The sequence below is a fragment of the Balaenoptera ricei genome, chromosome 9 (genome assembly GCF_028023285.1).
Source record: "Balaenoptera ricei isolate mBalRic1 chromosome 9, mBalRic1.hap2, whole genome shotgun sequence".
Lineage (NCBI taxonomy): Eukaryota > Metazoa > Chordata > Mammalia > Artiodactyla > Balaenopteridae > Balaenoptera > Balaenoptera ricei.
In genome coordinates this window covers 41,273,476-41,290,806 of record NC_082647.1, presented here as the reverse complement: position 1 = coordinate 41,290,806, position 17,331 = coordinate 41,273,476, and the positions used below count along the sequence as shown (strand labels likewise).

The following is a 17,331-nucleotide window of genomic DNA, read 5'->3' as shown; positions in this document are numbered from 1 at the left end:
CAGTGGTCTTCAATCAGATAATAAAATCTGACCAGAAAAAAAAGTATAGATCATAAAATAGTATCAGAAAAGTATAGACCATAAAATAATATCAAGAACATAAAAAGTGGAGTTGCCATGGTACCCTAATTTTGAAAATGTAGAAAGCCATCTAGAATCCTATACTATATGCTTCATGAAACCCTTAAGCATACACTAGGCCTCAATTTTTTTTTCCTTTACATCATTTACAATGACAAAAATCAGCTTCCTGAGATAGCCTGTAATCAATAGTAAATGAGAGTTACATCATAAGACTGTCAGTACACAAGCTAAACGATGCCTCCATAGGTAAAACCATTTTAAAAATCTTCTTGATATTTTTTCATTCAGTAAAAATGTACTGAGTATTTATTACATATCAGACAATATACTAGATCCACAGTGCATTTTACTCTAATAAAAAAATTACAACTGGCTAGGATACAAGACCCATCCCTCTACACTAAATTCATGACCAAACTTTTTTTTTTTTTAAATACAGCAGGTCCTTATTAGTCATCCATTTTATACACATCGGTGTATACATGTCAATCCCAATCGCCCAATTCATCACACCACCACCACCACCCCCCACTGCTTTCCCCCCTTGGTGTCCATACGTTTGTTCTCTACATCTGCGTCTCAATTTCTACCCGGCAAACCGGTTCATCTGTACCATTTTTCTAGGTTCCACATATATGCGTTAATATACGATATTTGTTTTTCTCTTTCTGACTTACTCCACTCTGTATGACAGTCTCTAGATCCATCCACGCATGATCAAACTATTAATAAGACAAAGCAGCAACGTACTTGTTGGCTGCTTATGCAAAAACCAAAGAGAAGAGTGATTCCAAAAATTAAGCTTTGTGCTGTCTATGATAAAACAATCAGCACACAGCCATGAGTCTCTGCAAGGCAGGGCTGGGACAGCCTCCACTGTGTCAACTGCCCGGAGTCTAGTCCTCATGTCCCTCCTGCCTCCCTCACAGCCTCAGACACAAACCCTGTATTGACACACTCCAAGTAGATGTTGGATGAATATAAAAACCCCATCCATCGCCATTGCATGTGGTACAGAAATCAAACTACACTGCAACTATTATCGCACCAATTTTTCAACACAGCCAGAGAGAGAACAGGAGAAAAAAGAGCTATCTGAAGTCTGTGTAAATTCAGAATAGAAGGGAAACTAAAATAACCCCTAAACGACTGCCAGTATTACTAACCTGGTCGATTTCCATGAGCTTGGGGTAGGCGCCAGGCCATTCTATGGCCACCTTGACGATGTCCACAGGTGGCGGCATTGCAAATCCCCGGAATATCCAAAGCCGGTGGAAGTGAGATCTTGCAGTGTAGATGGCCGCACGTGTCTATACCTAATGAGGAATGACAAAAAGAGAAAGAGAAGTCACTCAGTGCAGATGCGGGGCGAATTTTGTTTCATCACTTCCTGTTTTCACTGGTGGTTTTGGTACAAGAAACGGCTCTGGGTGCAGAAGACACAGGGTGCCAACTGCACCATTCACGGGTGGCTCCAGAGGAGAGAAGGCAAAGGAGGGGAAGGTGTCAATGCCCTGGAGTTGGAGACAAGGCCCGGGAGAGGCAACAGCCTCCCAAGTCCTCAGTGGGAAGCAAGGCATCCCTTACTACCTGCTTCTACTCTGAATGGTGCCCAGGGTCTGAATGAGCCTGGCTCACTCTGCCCAGAAGTGCATGCAAACTCCTCGTGCTCAAAAGCCTCCGGAAGGACAGATTGCCCAGGAAGTCATGGCCAGGAAGCAGCATATCTTTAAAGTGTTTTCTGTGTGTCACAAATAGAGCTCCTCCGCACTATAGCAACCAGGATATCATAAGGAAGGCGCAATGCCCCAGGGTTCACACACATGCACACACACTCCCTCCCCAAGGCCAGTTCACAAGATGCGAAGAAAATTAATTGCAGCGGCTAGTACAGCATTCAGAACAGACCTTGAATTCTCACTGGAATGAATAGTGTTGCTTACACAAAGGAAGTAAGATTATCCTCTGCTGCCTCTCTCTCCCAGACTCACTCGTTTCTTTTAGGATAACTTTTTTAACTTAATCTTTTGGGGGGCTTCCCTGGTGGCTCAGTGGTTAAGACCCCGCCTGCCAATACAGGGGACACTGGTTCGAGCCCTGGTCCGGGAAGATCCCACATGCCGCGGAGTAACTAAGCCCGTGCTCCACAACTACTGAGCCTGTGCGCTCCAGAGCCCGAACTCACTGCAACTAGAGAAAGCCTGCGTGCAGCAACAAAGACCCAACGCAGCCAAAAGTAAATAAATAAAATAAATAAATTAAAACATAAATAAATAAATAAATAAAAACAACATTTTTGAACAGGTAAAACACTCATGTGATTCAAAACTTGAACGTGTGTGCATGTGTGTGTGTGCATGTAAAGACAGTGTAGAATCTCCCTCCTCCCGAAATGATACACCCACCCAATATCCACTTCTATCCCCACCCCTCCAGCTAGCCACTGTTACTAGTTTCTTATGTATCGCTCCAGAACTTCTTCATGTATGTAAGTCAAATGCAAAAGCATATTATATTTCCCACTTTCTTTATATAAAAGGCAGCATTCTATACCCTGGTTTTATTTCATTTCATGTGTCTTCTAAATCCTTCTATATTAATACAAATCTTGTGTCCTGGTTCCTTCTACAGCTGCATAGTTGTTCTTTGTATGGAAGTATCTTTCTTTTTTTAATATTTTATTTCTTTTTTTATGTTTATCAGCCTTTTATTTTTTTTTTTTACATCTTTACTGGAGTATAATTGCTTTACAATGTTATGTTAGTTTCTGCTCTACAACAAAGTGAATCAGCTATATGTATATGTATATCCCCCATATCCCCTCCCTCTTGAGCCTCCCTCTCACCCTCCCTATCCCACCCCTCTAGGTCATCACAAAGCATCAAGCTGATCTCCCTGTGCTATGCAGCAACTTCCCAGTATCTAATCTGAAGAATCAGTCCCCTGCCGTGGGCCACTGGGTGAACTCTCACCTTTGGCTGTTATAAACAAGCCTCTGGTGAAAAATCTTATGCATACATCAGTTTGCTCATGTGCGAGTATATTTTTACAGTAGATTCACAGAAGTAAACTTGTTGGGTCAAAGAGCATAGGCAGTTTTAGATTTTGATAGCCGTCTCCAAATATATCTCCATAGTGAGAGCTGTACCAATCTATACTCCCTTTAGCAATGGATGAGGCTTGCCTCTTTACACACAGACTCACCAACAGATTGAACTTTTGCACACCTGATGCATTGAAAAAAAATGTATCTCAATGTACTTTCTTTTTATTTTATTTAATTAATTTATTTATTTTTGCCTGCATTGGGTCTTCATTGCTGTGTGCAGGCTTTCTCTAGTTGCAGCGAGCCGGGGCTACTCTTCGTTACGGTGCGCGGGTTTCTCATTGCGGTGGCTTCTCTTGTTGCGGAGCATGGGCTCTAGGCGCGCGGGCTTCAGTAGTTGTGGCACACGGGCTCAGTAGTTGTGGCTTGAGGGCTCTAGAGCGCAGGCTCAGTAGTTGTGGCGCACGGGCTTAGTTGCTCCGTGGCATGTGGGATCTTCCCAGACCAGGGCTCGAACCCGTGTCCCCTGCATTGGCAGGCAGATTCTTAACCACTGCACCACCAGGGAAGTCCTCAATGTACTTTCAATGTCTATTTCTCTTATTGTGAGAGAGGTTGAATATAAAGATGCAAAGTCCCATGTCTACTTTTCTGTGAACTGTCCAAATACTTTGCCTTTTTTCTACTGGGTTCTTAAGTATTTTTCCAGAAATTGATCTCTGTATGAAGACGCTAATCAAACATGTGTCTTTGGTTCTTTATCAAACCAGAGTAGGCCTTGTCAGTTACTATCCCTGATCTCAGTGGCCATTGGACGTGACTAAGATGATAGAGATAGCACAGTTAATAATGGCAGCCTAATGGCAGTTAATAATAACAACACCAGCAGTGATATGAATAACTAACTTCACCAGAGCTGACAAGTAGAGGAAATGACCCAAAACAGAACTGCTGTCCCTTTGGCCAAGGATGATGAAGACAGCCTGGTGTGAAGATAATGAGTGCCAACCAGCAGGAGCAGATCTTCAAAGCAGTGGTTCAATAGCTCGTTCAACAAATAATTACTGAGCCCTACTCTGTACCAGCCCTGTTCTCAGTGCTGGGGATACAGCAGCAAATCTACACGTTAGGTGGCATCAAGGGACATGGACAGAAATGAATCAGGGAAGGAGAATCTGAAGCATGTGAGTGTATCTGTGTGGGAGGGGCAGGACTGCAGTCTTAAATAGGGAAACCAGGGAAAGCTTCAGTGAGACACAGTATCTGAGTAAAGACCTATGAGAAGTGAGGAGGTGAGCCATGTGGACACCTGGAGGAATCATGTCACAGGCCAAGGGAACACGTCGACTGAAAAAAAAAATGCACAACCTAAAAGTTGAGAGTTATGTTTTATTCATTGGACATTCTTAGGACTTCAAGCCCTGAGGCAGCATCTTAAATAACCCTGAACAAACTGCTCTGAAGAGGAAGGGGGGAGCCAGGATATATAGGAGTTTTTGCAACAACACCAGGAAGTCAGAACAAAGACTACTGTTAATAAAAGAAAACCAGATATCTCAAGTTAAAGAATTTAATGCTTTTCTATGTATGGGAAGATGCAAGAGTCTGGGCTCAATGAAATCATTCCTTTGATATGCACCTCAGCTATCCGGGGCCAGTAGTGTTTCCTCATCCAGAGTTTCCTCAAGCTGCACCATCGGGGGTTGGCTGCAGTCTGATGACTGCTAGATGGCAAGTGTTCTTTGTTTCCTTCCTGAGTGCCCTCAGGGCTCACAGTCAGGGTGGCTGTAATGTGGTGGCTAGATTCTTTGTTTACCAATATGGTAGGCAATATTCTATTTCTCAAACAGCAAGTGCAAAGGCCCTGAGGCAGGAGCATGCCTTGTATGTTCCGGAAACAGGTGAGTGGCCAAAGCCAAGTAAGTAAGAGCTAGAATAATAAGAGAATGAGTTCCAGCAGCTGTTGGGTCATAAATTGGTAGGTTCATTGACTGTACTCTTGACCCCACTAGACACTCCTACCCTAACTCTTGGTCGTGACTTCTACAGAAGAAAGTTCATGTCCATGCACATCTATTCAGAGTATAAATTGGTACAACTTTCCAGAGGTACTTTTGGCAGACTGTACCAAAAGCCTTAAAATTTTGTGTTCCCTTTGAGTGATTTTACTTTTCTAGGATGTTTCCTCAAGAAATAATTATTAACTTAACCATAACAATGCCAACTGCTGTTTGGGTTGTAATTCCCAAAACTTGAAAACAATTTAATATTCAGCAACAGGGACTTGCTACATAAATTATGGATCTCATAGGTACAAATACAAGCAGACAATCTGCACTGGGACAGACTTCTTCATAGTCTCTACACTCTTTTAATTCACTTGAGAATTCCAAGGACAGTGTATTTTATCTGTACCAAGTCACTTCAATTCAAGATCTAGATTCAATTACACTTCCTAGAGTAAGAGTTAAGAAAACAGGTTCTAATGTGAAAACAGACTCGGTGTAAATATCAGGTAACACTATTCAAAACAAAGAACACATAATCTTGGTGGTTAAGAGAGTAGATAATAGAAATAAAAATGCATTTTGACATCTTCGTCCCAACTCTACACAAAATAGTCTAGAATTACACTGAAAGAGGTCATCTGGCCTTCCAGGAATCAAAGGCCAAGTGTGCTTTTTTCCTTTTTAACTGATATTTATTTCTCAAAGACTCTTCAGACAAAACCTGTTGAACAGGTGAGAATAGAATAATGCAGTTCTCCTTGTGTCTCTGTGGAGAACAACATAAGAGCAGTGTACAAAGCAGTCATTGAGAGCACACAGGCGAGGGTGCATCCCTTGGGAACTCACTTAACCAGCCAAATTAGACCTCATCAGTTTTCCCCACGTTAACAAATGGCACAGACAGAGTGAAGCCAGGCTCCCATGGGTAGAGTCAGGTGCACAATTGCAGAATGAATAATCTGGTCCACATCGTTATCCTCAGAAGTCCACATTTTATCCTCTTGAATTTATATTTCCAAGAGGGAACAGTTAGCTCTGAGGCTTCTATATATAGTCACTGTTGCTACTGATGTCATTCAGAAGGGAAAGTTTCTAGCTCAGGTTTTCTCACCCTTGGCACTGTTAGCGTTTGGGGCCATAGTCCTTTGCTGTGGGGCTGTCCTGTACATTGTAAGATGGTTCGCAGCATCCCTGGCCTCTACCTACTAGAGGTCAATACTCCTCTTTAGCTGTGACAGTCAGAAATGTCTCCAGACACTGCCAAAAGTCCTCTGCGGGGCAAAATCATCCTCCAGTTAAGTTGTGAGCTACCAAGTTCTCTGGGCAGATTACTAATGATCAGGGAAACCCACGGCTGAACTTCACACAAGACAAATAGTCTCATCAGACTCTCCAAGAAACATCAACACGCAGGCCCAGTGCTTGGTCAGGCATAACTGAGATGGAAATACATTTCTAAATTTCAGTCAACAAATGCGATCTCCTAGAGTCTTTGCTTCCCCAGGCACAGCACTCATGGCACTTGACTCTTCTGGTCAGCCTCCCCCTAGCACACCTGGAGCACACTTATGGCAGGGTACACATCCTGAACACCGTTACATCACCAGGGCACACAAGCATCTCATTCATGGTGTCGGCTGAATGCATACTTTCCACGACTGACATCTCATCAGAGCTACTGGCGATAAAACCAAGTCTAGTCAAAATTGCCCAGTAAATACAAGCTGCATGAACTTGTGTAATAAACTCCTTGATATAATAATTCTTATGCAAACTAAAATTTAAGAACCACTAAAGGGAAGTGTAGGCTAGACCTTCCAACCACTCTGTCTTGTGGTTCTCCCTACCTAGGGAATGAGTGGAGAATTCTACAGTGTTCCTGCTTGACTGCTGATTGATTGACTTTATTCCAGTACCAAGATTCTACAACCTTAATAGGCATGCCAAAGGGATTGTTTATAGTTGAGTGAATTAAATGAAAAAAAGGAGTCACTTCTCACTTGGGAGTTAGTTACCAAAATCTGCATGTCAGATGTGACTCTATAACCCCGGAGCAAGTTGAAATTGTCTTTATCATTCTGCTGAATGTCTCCTTCTTATCTTTGGGTCATGTCTCCAAGACAATGGAAATAAACCACTCTTGATTCCCATCTAGAAATCTGTCTGTCACTACACATTGTTCTAAGCCCAAAGTGCTACGTGTCTGTGTTGGAAACTCATCTCACTAAAATCTCTTAAAGATCTGTTACATCTCTCCCTGTTTTTCCAGGCAGCTTGATTAGGTCTTGGAGTTCATAAAATTCCCAAATACCTCACCCATTTTTTTCTGCTGAATTTTCCATATAGTTTTAGCTTTGGGTCTCTGAATGGCTTTAAACCCTTTTATCTTATTTCTAGTCTTTCTGTTACACCAGCAAACCCTATTAAGAGAATAAAAAGTTAAGCCTATAAGGATGTTCTATAGGACCTGTGTAGTGGGAAAACTAGCACGATTGCCCTGGTGAACTGTGTGCCGCCACAAACTGAAAGAGCCTGACAGATGGATCAGTAGAGGCCAAAAGGCAGATCAATGGGAAAGAAACACCAAACAGCTGGAGAAACGATTTGCTTCAACTCCTCTGTCCCTTTTCTCCATAGGCAAGCTGTCCTCTGCCCCACTGGCCATCATTATCCACTTATGACAGATAATAGGTTTACAATGATTATGGGAATGAATAGTGGGGAGGGAGAACTAGTCCCATATTTTAAATGTTAAGTGGTCCTTGATAGAAAAAGAAATAGACAATGTTTTCCCTTGGCATTAGAGTTACATACAAAGGAAAAGGACCTCTGAAAGTGGCACTGAAAGCAGCCTTTCTCTCTGTACTATGTAGAGGAGGGGGGAAAAAAAGAAATCAAACAAAAAACAACCTTTCTTCAATCCTCTTAGGTTCAGTAGCTGGGGCATGCAAATTAAACTAACAAAACAAAGGTTAACAGGAGAAAAAAAAGTTTACTTATTCATGCAATGCCTATACATGCAGGAGAACTCAGAGATGAGTAACTCAAAGAGATGGTTAAAAGTTGGAGCTCACAAACCATCTTAACAAGGAGTGATAAAGTGTGGAGAAAAGGCTAGACAAAGGACAAGGGGTTAGGGTTTCTTGAGTGGGGGTGGGGTGGAAATGTATGTTGTGGAAAGGTAACTTGGAAATATATGGTAAGAAAGGGTTGCTTAGTAAGGTTTGTTATGCAATCTCAAGTCCTCTCAGGTGACAAGAATTGTCTCTGGAATAGCTCTCTTTCTAGTTTGGGAGAGAAGGCCATTTTTACAAATGGAAATTTATGCCCCGCTTTTAAGTAGAAAGAAGAAGGGCAGAGAGCTCCTTCTGAATATACTGTTTCTTAATTGCTTTCAGCTCAAAAATAATCCTTAATGCAAAGTGGAATATTTTGAGGTGGCATCTTCCAATCTCCTTTGACTACCCTGTCTGCCTTGAGCTCTCTAGTTTTCTCTTTTGAGGACACTGCCTTGCACCATACACTGTGCCTCAGGAAGGCTCACTGGAAACAGATCTGGATAAAAGTTTTGTTCCCCTCTTCTTTGTACAACATTCTTTTTATTCCAAATAGACTTATAGTATCTCAACACCCTAACTGTCTAGGTAGAAGAATACAGGAAATAGGAGCTGTCAGCTGGGCATTATTTGGGATGTTGTGATCATTCAGACTTGCTGAACTCTGCCTTTGTTTCCCTTCCCAAACGTATATCAGGGAGGGACAGACATTCCTCTTTACCAGTCACATAGGTAAGCAATGACTGCCAAAGGTAGTGGGCGTGTGCCCCCTGCACTGGAGGGTCCGTACGGAGCGATAAATGGTGGGGCTGCCATCTCAGATTCTCCACCTGTGTTAGGGAACTGATGGCCATTGTGAGAAGAGTGGAGGGCCAAGGAAGAAACTTTACGGCTTCAGAAATGGGGCAACACTGTGCAAGACACAAGCATTCAGACAAAAGTAAAGAGAGAATTGAATCAAATGCAGAAACCCAATATTTCATTTTATGGATATGCTGTGCACAAAAGCCTCATGTGGTAATCTCACTATTAACTCGGCCCATTTACTTGCCAGGTGGGGAAATGTGAAATTAGATACTCTTGGCTTACGATATGTTGCAAACTTGCAGAGAACAGTGTTTCCACAGCATCTTGAATTCTCATCATGGAGGCTATGGGATAGTTGGCAGAAAGGGGCAGGCACGAGCTGAGAGCAGGCACTGAATTGGGCACTTGAAATACACACTTTCTCACTTATTCTTCACCCCAGCCCCGAGCGACAGTTGGCACTATCTGAAGTAAATGAATGAAGATGCTAAATCTCAGCAGTTTGAATAACTTCCTCCAAATATTTACATATTCTCAAGATGATGGAGGCCTCTCTATCATGATACCTATTGTGGGCTACTGTACTTCCCCCTCCAAATTCACATGTTGAAGTCTCAACTCCTAGTACCTAAGAATGTGACTGTATTTGGAGACTGGGCCTTTAAAGAGGTAATTAAATTAAGATGAGGTCATTAGGGCAGCCCTAATTTCATCTGACTGGTGTCCGTATAAGGAGAAGAAATTTGGACCCAGGTACAAAGGGATGACCATTTGAGGACACAGGGAGAAGAGAGCCATCTACAAGCCAAGAAGGGAGGCCTCACTTTGCCAACCCTGCCAACACCTTGATCTCAGACTTCCTGCCCCCAGAACTGTGAGGCAATAAATCTGTGTTGTTTAAGCCACTCGGTCTGCAGTACTTTGTCATGACAGCCCTAGCAAACTCACAACACCAAAACCAGAAAATATAAGAGGCTGATAGTTTAACACAAAGATGCTTAAAATCTTCTGCATTCCAAAAAGCACCATAAAAATGTAAAGACAAGGGCTTCCCCGGTGGCGCAGTGGTTGAGAATCTGCCTGCCAATGCAGGGGACACGGGTTCGAGCCCTGGTCTGGAAAGATCCCACATGCCGCGGAGCAACTAGGCCCGTGAGCCACAACTACTGAGCCTGCGCGTCTGGAGCCTGTGCTCCGCAACGAGAGGCCGCGACAGTGAAAGGCCCGTGCACCGCAATGAAGAGTGGCCCCCGCTCGCCACAACTAGAGAAAGCCCTCGCACAGAAACAAAGACCCAACACAGCCAAAAATAAATAAATAAATAAAAATAAAATTTATTAAAAAAAAAAAAATTTAAAGACAAATAAGAATCTGAGGGCTTCCCTGGTGGCGCAGTGGTTGAGAATCTGCCTGCCAATGTCAGGGGACACGGGTTCGAGCCCTGGTCTGGGAAGATCCCACATGCCACGGAGCGACTAGGCCCGTGAGCCACAACTACTGAGCCTGCGCGTCTGGAGCCCGTGCTCCGCAACAAGAGAGGCCGCGATAGTGAGAGGCCCGCGCACCGCGATGAAGAGTGGCACCCGCTTGCCGCAACTGGAGAAAGCCCTCGCACAGAAACGAAGACCCAACACAGCTAAAAATAAATAAATAAATAAATAAATTAAAAAAAAAAAAAAAAAAGAATCTGAGAAAATATTTGCAACAACTATGACCCAACCTGGCATAAATATCATTAATAATATAAATTTATAAGAAAAAAATACTTGTACAACCTAAAGGGAAAAAAAACAGCAATTCACACAAGAGGAAATATATGATCAATAAATACCTAAAAACTTCATGCTTAATAGTAATAAGAGAAACGCAAATTAAAATACAAAAATACCTTTGTTGAATATCATATCGGTAGGAAAGAAACAAACACTTATTGATTGGTGACACAGCAGGCAAAATTATATTTTCATATATCGTTACCATCAAGAAAAAAAAGTAAAAGCAAAAGCCCTTTGAAAATAAAAAATTAATTTATTTTTAATCCATAAAATTTAGAGTAATCAATTTGGCTGTTATAATTTCGGTTCTGATGAAACCGCTAAAGCAGCATTTCTTAAGCACTGCGCTAATGACACTTTGGCCCAGATCCATCCTGGAGACTGCAGGACGTTTAGCAGCATCCCTGGACTCTGTCCATCAGAGGCCAGTAGTACCTCCCAGTCGTGACAATCAAAATGTCTCCAGACATTGCCCAATGTCCCCTGGGGGACAAAATCACCCATGGTTGAGAACCAGGTCACTCAGGTGACTGATTCTAATCTTGCTTTTTAAAAAAACTTTTTATAGAGACCAACTTTACAAAGTGGATATTAATAGTCATACATATAATATTTTAACTGCAAAAAAGGGAGCTGAGATATAGAGCAAGGATCCATTGAAGAAAACCAACAGGAAAGGGAATTTGACATAAAAACATGAATACCTTGATACCACTTGAGAACAATTTTGGAACATTTTACTCCAGCGTTATTTCCTTCACACACAGCTCTAGCAAGCTCTTGTAGCTTCAGTTTTTGGCCGTCTAGTGGTCTAGTGAGCTTTTCCATCTCTTTTCTTCAGGTAGCAGGCCCTGTCCCACTGGCTACTAACCAAGAATAGGCATGTGGCAGGCCTGGCCAATGACGGCACCCATCTCCCTGGCAACAGTGATTGGTCCATGGGACAGACATGGTCCAAGCAAATCGATTTCTGGGGACTGATTTATGAGACCTGGAAGGAGAGAGTTCTCTCTTTCTGCAGGGCTTGTTAAGCTGAAGCTGTCAGCAGCCGTATTCCCTCCAGATAGGGAAGGGCCATCTGCTATAGGAAGGACTGAGGCAAAGAGAAGCAAAGACAAGTAGAGAGGAGAGACAGGAGGGAAGAAAAGAGGCCAGGAGCCCTAACTATGTTGAGTTTCTGTCTCCTACACGTTTCCTTCCAATCTCTGATTTATCCTAATGTTCTTCCTAGATTTATGAACTCTTAAATTCCCTGTTATGTTAAGTGAGTTTGAGTTAGGTTTCCACCACCTGTAATTGAAAAACTCCTAACTAACACATCAACCCTACCATAACTTTTTACTGCCCTGAGTTAGAATCCTGCCATTCCCTGAGAGATGACTGGCACACAAAACACACTGAAGTTACACAATCTAACCTCGTGGCCTAGAGGGAATGATACTGTGCTCCCCAATTCTAGAGCTCTGATACCTGTACGTGCATATTCCTGATGGAGCCCTCAGCACCTAGGAGCTGCCTTTGCTCTGCTGGACTGCTAACAGAAGTCATGCCTGCAATTCAGGAATTAGCCTTAGTCCAGCATTTCCCACACAGCACTGTTTCTTTGAGATATTAATTAACTTAATGCAAAAAAAAAGTCAAAGCTCTTGTAAAACACAGAATGGATAATAGCTAATAATAATAACTACTCCATGAACTATATACTTTTCATAACAACCTTATGAAATAGGTACCATTTACTAAACCATTTTACAGACGAGGAAACTGAGATGCAGAGACATTTAAGTAAGTTGCCCAAAGTCTCATAGCCACCTGTGGAGCCCAGCCAGAACTCAATCCACATCTGTCTGATTCCATAGCCCATGGTTTTTAATCACTATACCGTATTTTGAAAAGGATTTATTTACTACAGGACTTATCGGGCCTTTAATGTAATGTAGGTGTTCTCTGAAATCTTCATATACAATATACAATATTTCCCAAATGTTATCTGTCCAGAAAACTCTTTTATGTTTTTCCTAGAGCATCCAGTGACACCTGTTTCTCATGGGACACACTTTGAGAAGTGATGCTTTGAGTCCATTTGCCTCCTTTGTCTCTCAGGAAAAATGAATTGTTGAATAGTCTTGGCCAGAAATATAGTGGAAAGTGGCAGAGAAAACTCTCTCCTTTAGTCCCGTATTGAATTATCATCACCTGCGTCTACGGGATTGTCTCCAGGAAAGCAGCCCAGTTCTTTGAGTAACTCTTTCCAATTCACACAGGAATTCAACTAACCACAGCTTCTACTGTGCAAACCGTCAGAAGATACATAACAAAAGAAAGAGAAGATTTGTAATTGTGATAGCTAGAATCTGAACATCTCACTTCTTGCTTTAAATCTCTGAAAGGTGATTCAGGGCACATAAACCCTTCTGGCTCCAGCCTGCCTCTGAGTGCCACAACTCCAGTGCACCCTTCCCCACCAACTGTATCCCTGCGTCCTACCCCCACAGACACAGGCAAAGACTGTAAGTCAGACATGATGACAAATAGGTTTTCCCTTAAGATCGTCGATATAGTGCTTTTGCAGTGGCTGATAGGAGCACTGCTTAAAGAAGGCAAGCCCCAGACTGGCCAGGTCAGGACCACTCTCCGAATGTACCATGATCTACTGAATGCAGAGGGACAGCACCGAGTGAAATGTTGGCTATCGGGGCTTCCCTGGTGGCACAGTGGTTGAGAATCTGCCTGCCAATGCAGGGGACATGGGTTCGAGCCCTGGTCTGGGAAGATCCCACATGCCACGGAGCAACTAAGCCCGTGAGCCACAACTACTGAGCCTGCGCGTCTGGAGCCTGTGCCCCGCAACAAGAGAGGCCGCGACAGTGAAAGGCCCGCGCACCGTGATGAAGAGTGGTCCCCGCTCGCCACAACTGGAGAAAGCCCTCGCACAGAAACGAAGACCCAGCACAGCCAAAAATAAATAAATAAATAAATTTATTTATTAAAAAAAAAAAAAATATTGGCTATCTCTCTCCTCATCAAATTGCTGGCCATTTCCTGGGCTTGCCAAATTCTTGTGGCTTCTGCCTCTGTTCATAAGGTTCCCTCTGCGTCCCAGAACGTCTCTTCCTCTCCCATTGTGTTGGCTTCAAAAATTCCCACCTAGACTTCAAAGCCAATTTCATGTGCCCGCTCCTCTGAGAGATCTCCCTGACCCCGGAGCCTCCAAGGCTAGAAGCAACTGCCACAACACCTGTCTTCTTAGGTGCTTACAATGCACCAACCAGAGCACCTTTCTACACCTTATGCTATTAGTCTATGAGTTCCCTGAGTGCAGGGGTCATATATCTCACTCATCTCTGTACCTCTGTTCCTGACCAGATGGCATGGCAAACAGCTGCTCAATAAATATTTTTCAGACAAGTGAATAAATAAACGAATGAATCACTCTTTCCTTAAAAGCAAATTCAGAGATTTTTTTTTTTTTTGATGTGAGAGATTACTCAAACCAATGATGCATTTTTAAAATCCAGAATTCCTTGCACAGAAAACCTTTAGGAGCTTCTTCAAGCAGCACCCGTTCATTTGTCCCATTGGACAGAAACAGAAATGGAGATGCTCACAGGTGACAGCAGGGCTGATTGCAGATTCATTTTCCTCCCAGAGAAATTCTGTCAAAAACAAGATGAGATCAGAGCCGCTGATTCTCATCCCTTCAACTCTGAGCTCTCTCTCTCACACTTAGGGAATCGGTATCTCAAATGGAAAGTTCATTATTTTCAAACTAATGTACACACTTCCTCCCTTGTTCTGGTTTTTGGATATTTGCTTTTCAAATTCCTTTTCAGCTGTTGTAATGCCAGTGACTGCTCCCCTCCTCTCCCCAGCACCTCTCCCAGCTACCCTCCTCCGGCAATCCCTGTCACTCGATGATGTGTGCTGACATTCCCCAGTGGGGCAGGCAAAGCTCAGGCTTAGTTCCCTATCTCAGAACCCAGACTCGAGGCCACAGGAAATGCTGGAGCATTTCCACCATCCTGTGAGCCAAACACTCAAAGTTTCCAAACCTGCTGATCAAAAAACAATACGCAAAACCTCTCTCCTTCCCTCTCCAGCAACAGCAGAGCCCTAAAGGCCACCCTAGGAAATTCGATTGCATCAGATTAGCAGTGAGGGCCTTCTGCAGAAGGCGGGTGCTGGGCTGTGCTTCCACAGGCTTCCACCTGACAACTCAGCACAGAATTAGTCATACTGAACGGCAGTGCCTGACGCAATGCCGCACGCCCCATGCACACAGGATGGCAACAGCCTCTGCCTTTTTCTCCCTCCTCTGGCGTTTTAGGTTTTATTCTTCAGATGAGCACAGGCATGTGAGTGAGTGTTGTCAGATGTCTGCCTGGGTTAATCCTGCTTCTCCATGTCCACAGCTCTGTGACTCTGGACGAGTTACATAACATGGCTCACCCTCAACTTCCTCATCTGTAAAACTGAAGCAACAGTAGAACCTTTCTCATACGATTGCCGTGAAGACTAAACACATAAAGCAACGAGAACAGGGTCTGCTGCGGCATTATGATGATTATTAATTTACCAGGCATGCGGTACCTGGATGAATAAACTGGGTGATGCTGTCTGTTGTCTCCTCTAGTGAAACACACGCAGGTCCCACTGCACGGCAATTATTTTTCCCTTAAGCATCATAATAGAGGTAGACAAACTGTTATGAGAGTCGAGAGGGAATGATAACTCAGCCTGAATGTCCATGGAGGTTTTATAGATTTGAATTTTTTTTTTTTATGGGTTTTAAAGGATGAGCAAAAGTTTCTAGGTAAGTGACCGGTTTGAGAGGAATTGAAAGAGGAAGGTTAGGGTTAAGATTCTGGAAGGATTAACCTGCACTGCAAAGGCAGGAAGTCACAGAGAACCGCCTGAGCAGATAACCTGCTGAAACAGAAGAGACCCATTTTCTCTCCTGACCACAGGCCCAGGTCTCCCAGGAAGGTTCTCTGAGTATAGGGAGGTGACCGGGACTCGACTTCTTCTAGACCCTTTCTCCGCAAGGAGAAGTGGATGAGGTCTTCAGTTATAAGGCAGTTAATAGTCCCCTAACAAGGACCAAAGGGGTGCTCTCTGCACAACAGGGGGGCTTGCCCCAGTTACTGCACAGCTCCCCCAGCTGTATATCCTAGCAGCTGTGCAGAAGCTGAGGTTTCAGTGGGGATAAAGGCACAGTGGTCAATGATTACACAGCTCCTCTTGTGGCTCTAAATAGAAGAACCTCAAAACGTTTCTTAGGAAAGATTTTGTTAGAAAACATGAATTTCTACCATTTTCAGGGTTTTAGATATTTATCCCTCTGGTTACCAGGCACAAACCCACACACCCCAGCAACACAAACAGAAACAAAAGCCTGCAGGTTTTTCGCTATCTCTTTCACCTTAGGAGGTGCTATCAAAACTCCCTGGATTGTAGGAGAGAAGTCTCTTCCTTCTGGTTTTTATCTGGGTTCCCTCACAAGTTTGCTGCAGTTTATCTTAAGATAAAATACTATCAGGGGACATGCTAGCAGCAAGGACAGGTGGCCACACTTTGAAGAGTGTTTCACACAAACACCAAGATAACAGTGGATCCAGGGGGCCAGTGTTCCTTGTGGATGGGGGAACAAAAGGATGGCTCTTCCACACACACACACACACACACACACACACACACATATATATATGAATCCAATAACTCCTCACCATGTTTATTTAAAAATAAAACCCGTGGGGGCTTCCCTGGTGGCGCAATGGTTAAGAATCCGCCTGCCAATGCAGGGGACACGGGTTTGAGCCCTGGTCCGGGAAGATCTCACATGCCGAGGAGCAACTAAGCCCGTGCGCCGCAACTACTGAGGCTGCGTGCCACAACTGCTAAAGCCCATGTGCCTGGAACCCGTACTCCGCAACAAGAGAAGCCACCACAATGGGAAGCCCGTGCACCGCAACGAAGAGTGGCCCCTGCTCGCAGCGACTGGAGAAAAGCCCGCACGCAGCAACAAAGACCCAACGCAGACAAAAATAAAAATAAATAAATTTTTAAAAATAAAATAAAACCAGGGTACAAACTGGGGGAAAGGTGGCCTGCAGTTCTATTCTGAAAGCCAGTATTACTGATTACACCTTGAGGTTATTGATATCCAGAAGATCACATTCTGGATGGATTTTTTAAAAAATGTTTTTCCCCTTCACTTTTCACTGGGCAGAGCTTCCCTACAATCTGTCTGCATGCCCTGGGAAGCGGTGAGATTAAAAACTGATAAGAGGAAGATAGAAGGATTCCAACACAGTGCTGGCAGTTTGCTAACTGAGTACCTTTTAAAATTTATGTTGGTTAATTAACAAGATGCTGATGATTTGATTCTTTTTAGTTAGCAGATGCAAACTATTATATATAGAATGGATAAACAACAAGGTCCTACTGTATAGAACAGAGAACTATATCCAATATCTTGTGATAAACCACAATGGAAAAGAATATAAAAAAGGAATGTATACATATGTATAACTGAATCACTCTGCTGTACAACG

General features: G+C 43.3%; 1 protein-coding gene across 12 annotated transcripts in view; it reads right to left on the bottom strand.

The window, feature by feature from the left end:
* Positions 1 to 17,331, bottom strand: part of ELMO1 (engulfment and cell motility 1) — a 783,505-nt gene that overhangs the window by 453,104 nt on the left and 313,070 nt on the right. For 11 of the 12 annotated variants that reach the window (XM_059933596.1, XM_059933593.1, XM_059933602.1 and 8 more), the window contains one exon: positions 1,251 to 1,400. In XM_059933596.1, the coding sequence (XP_059789579.1) occupies positions 1,251 to 1,328 (78 nt within the window). In that variant the 5' untranslated portion in view covers positions 1,329 to 1,400. Of the gene's footprint in view, positions 1 to 1,250; positions 1,401 to 14,385; positions 14,398 to 17,331 lie in introns of those variants that run through there. The other variant, XM_059933605.1, reaches the window with a different exon arrangement.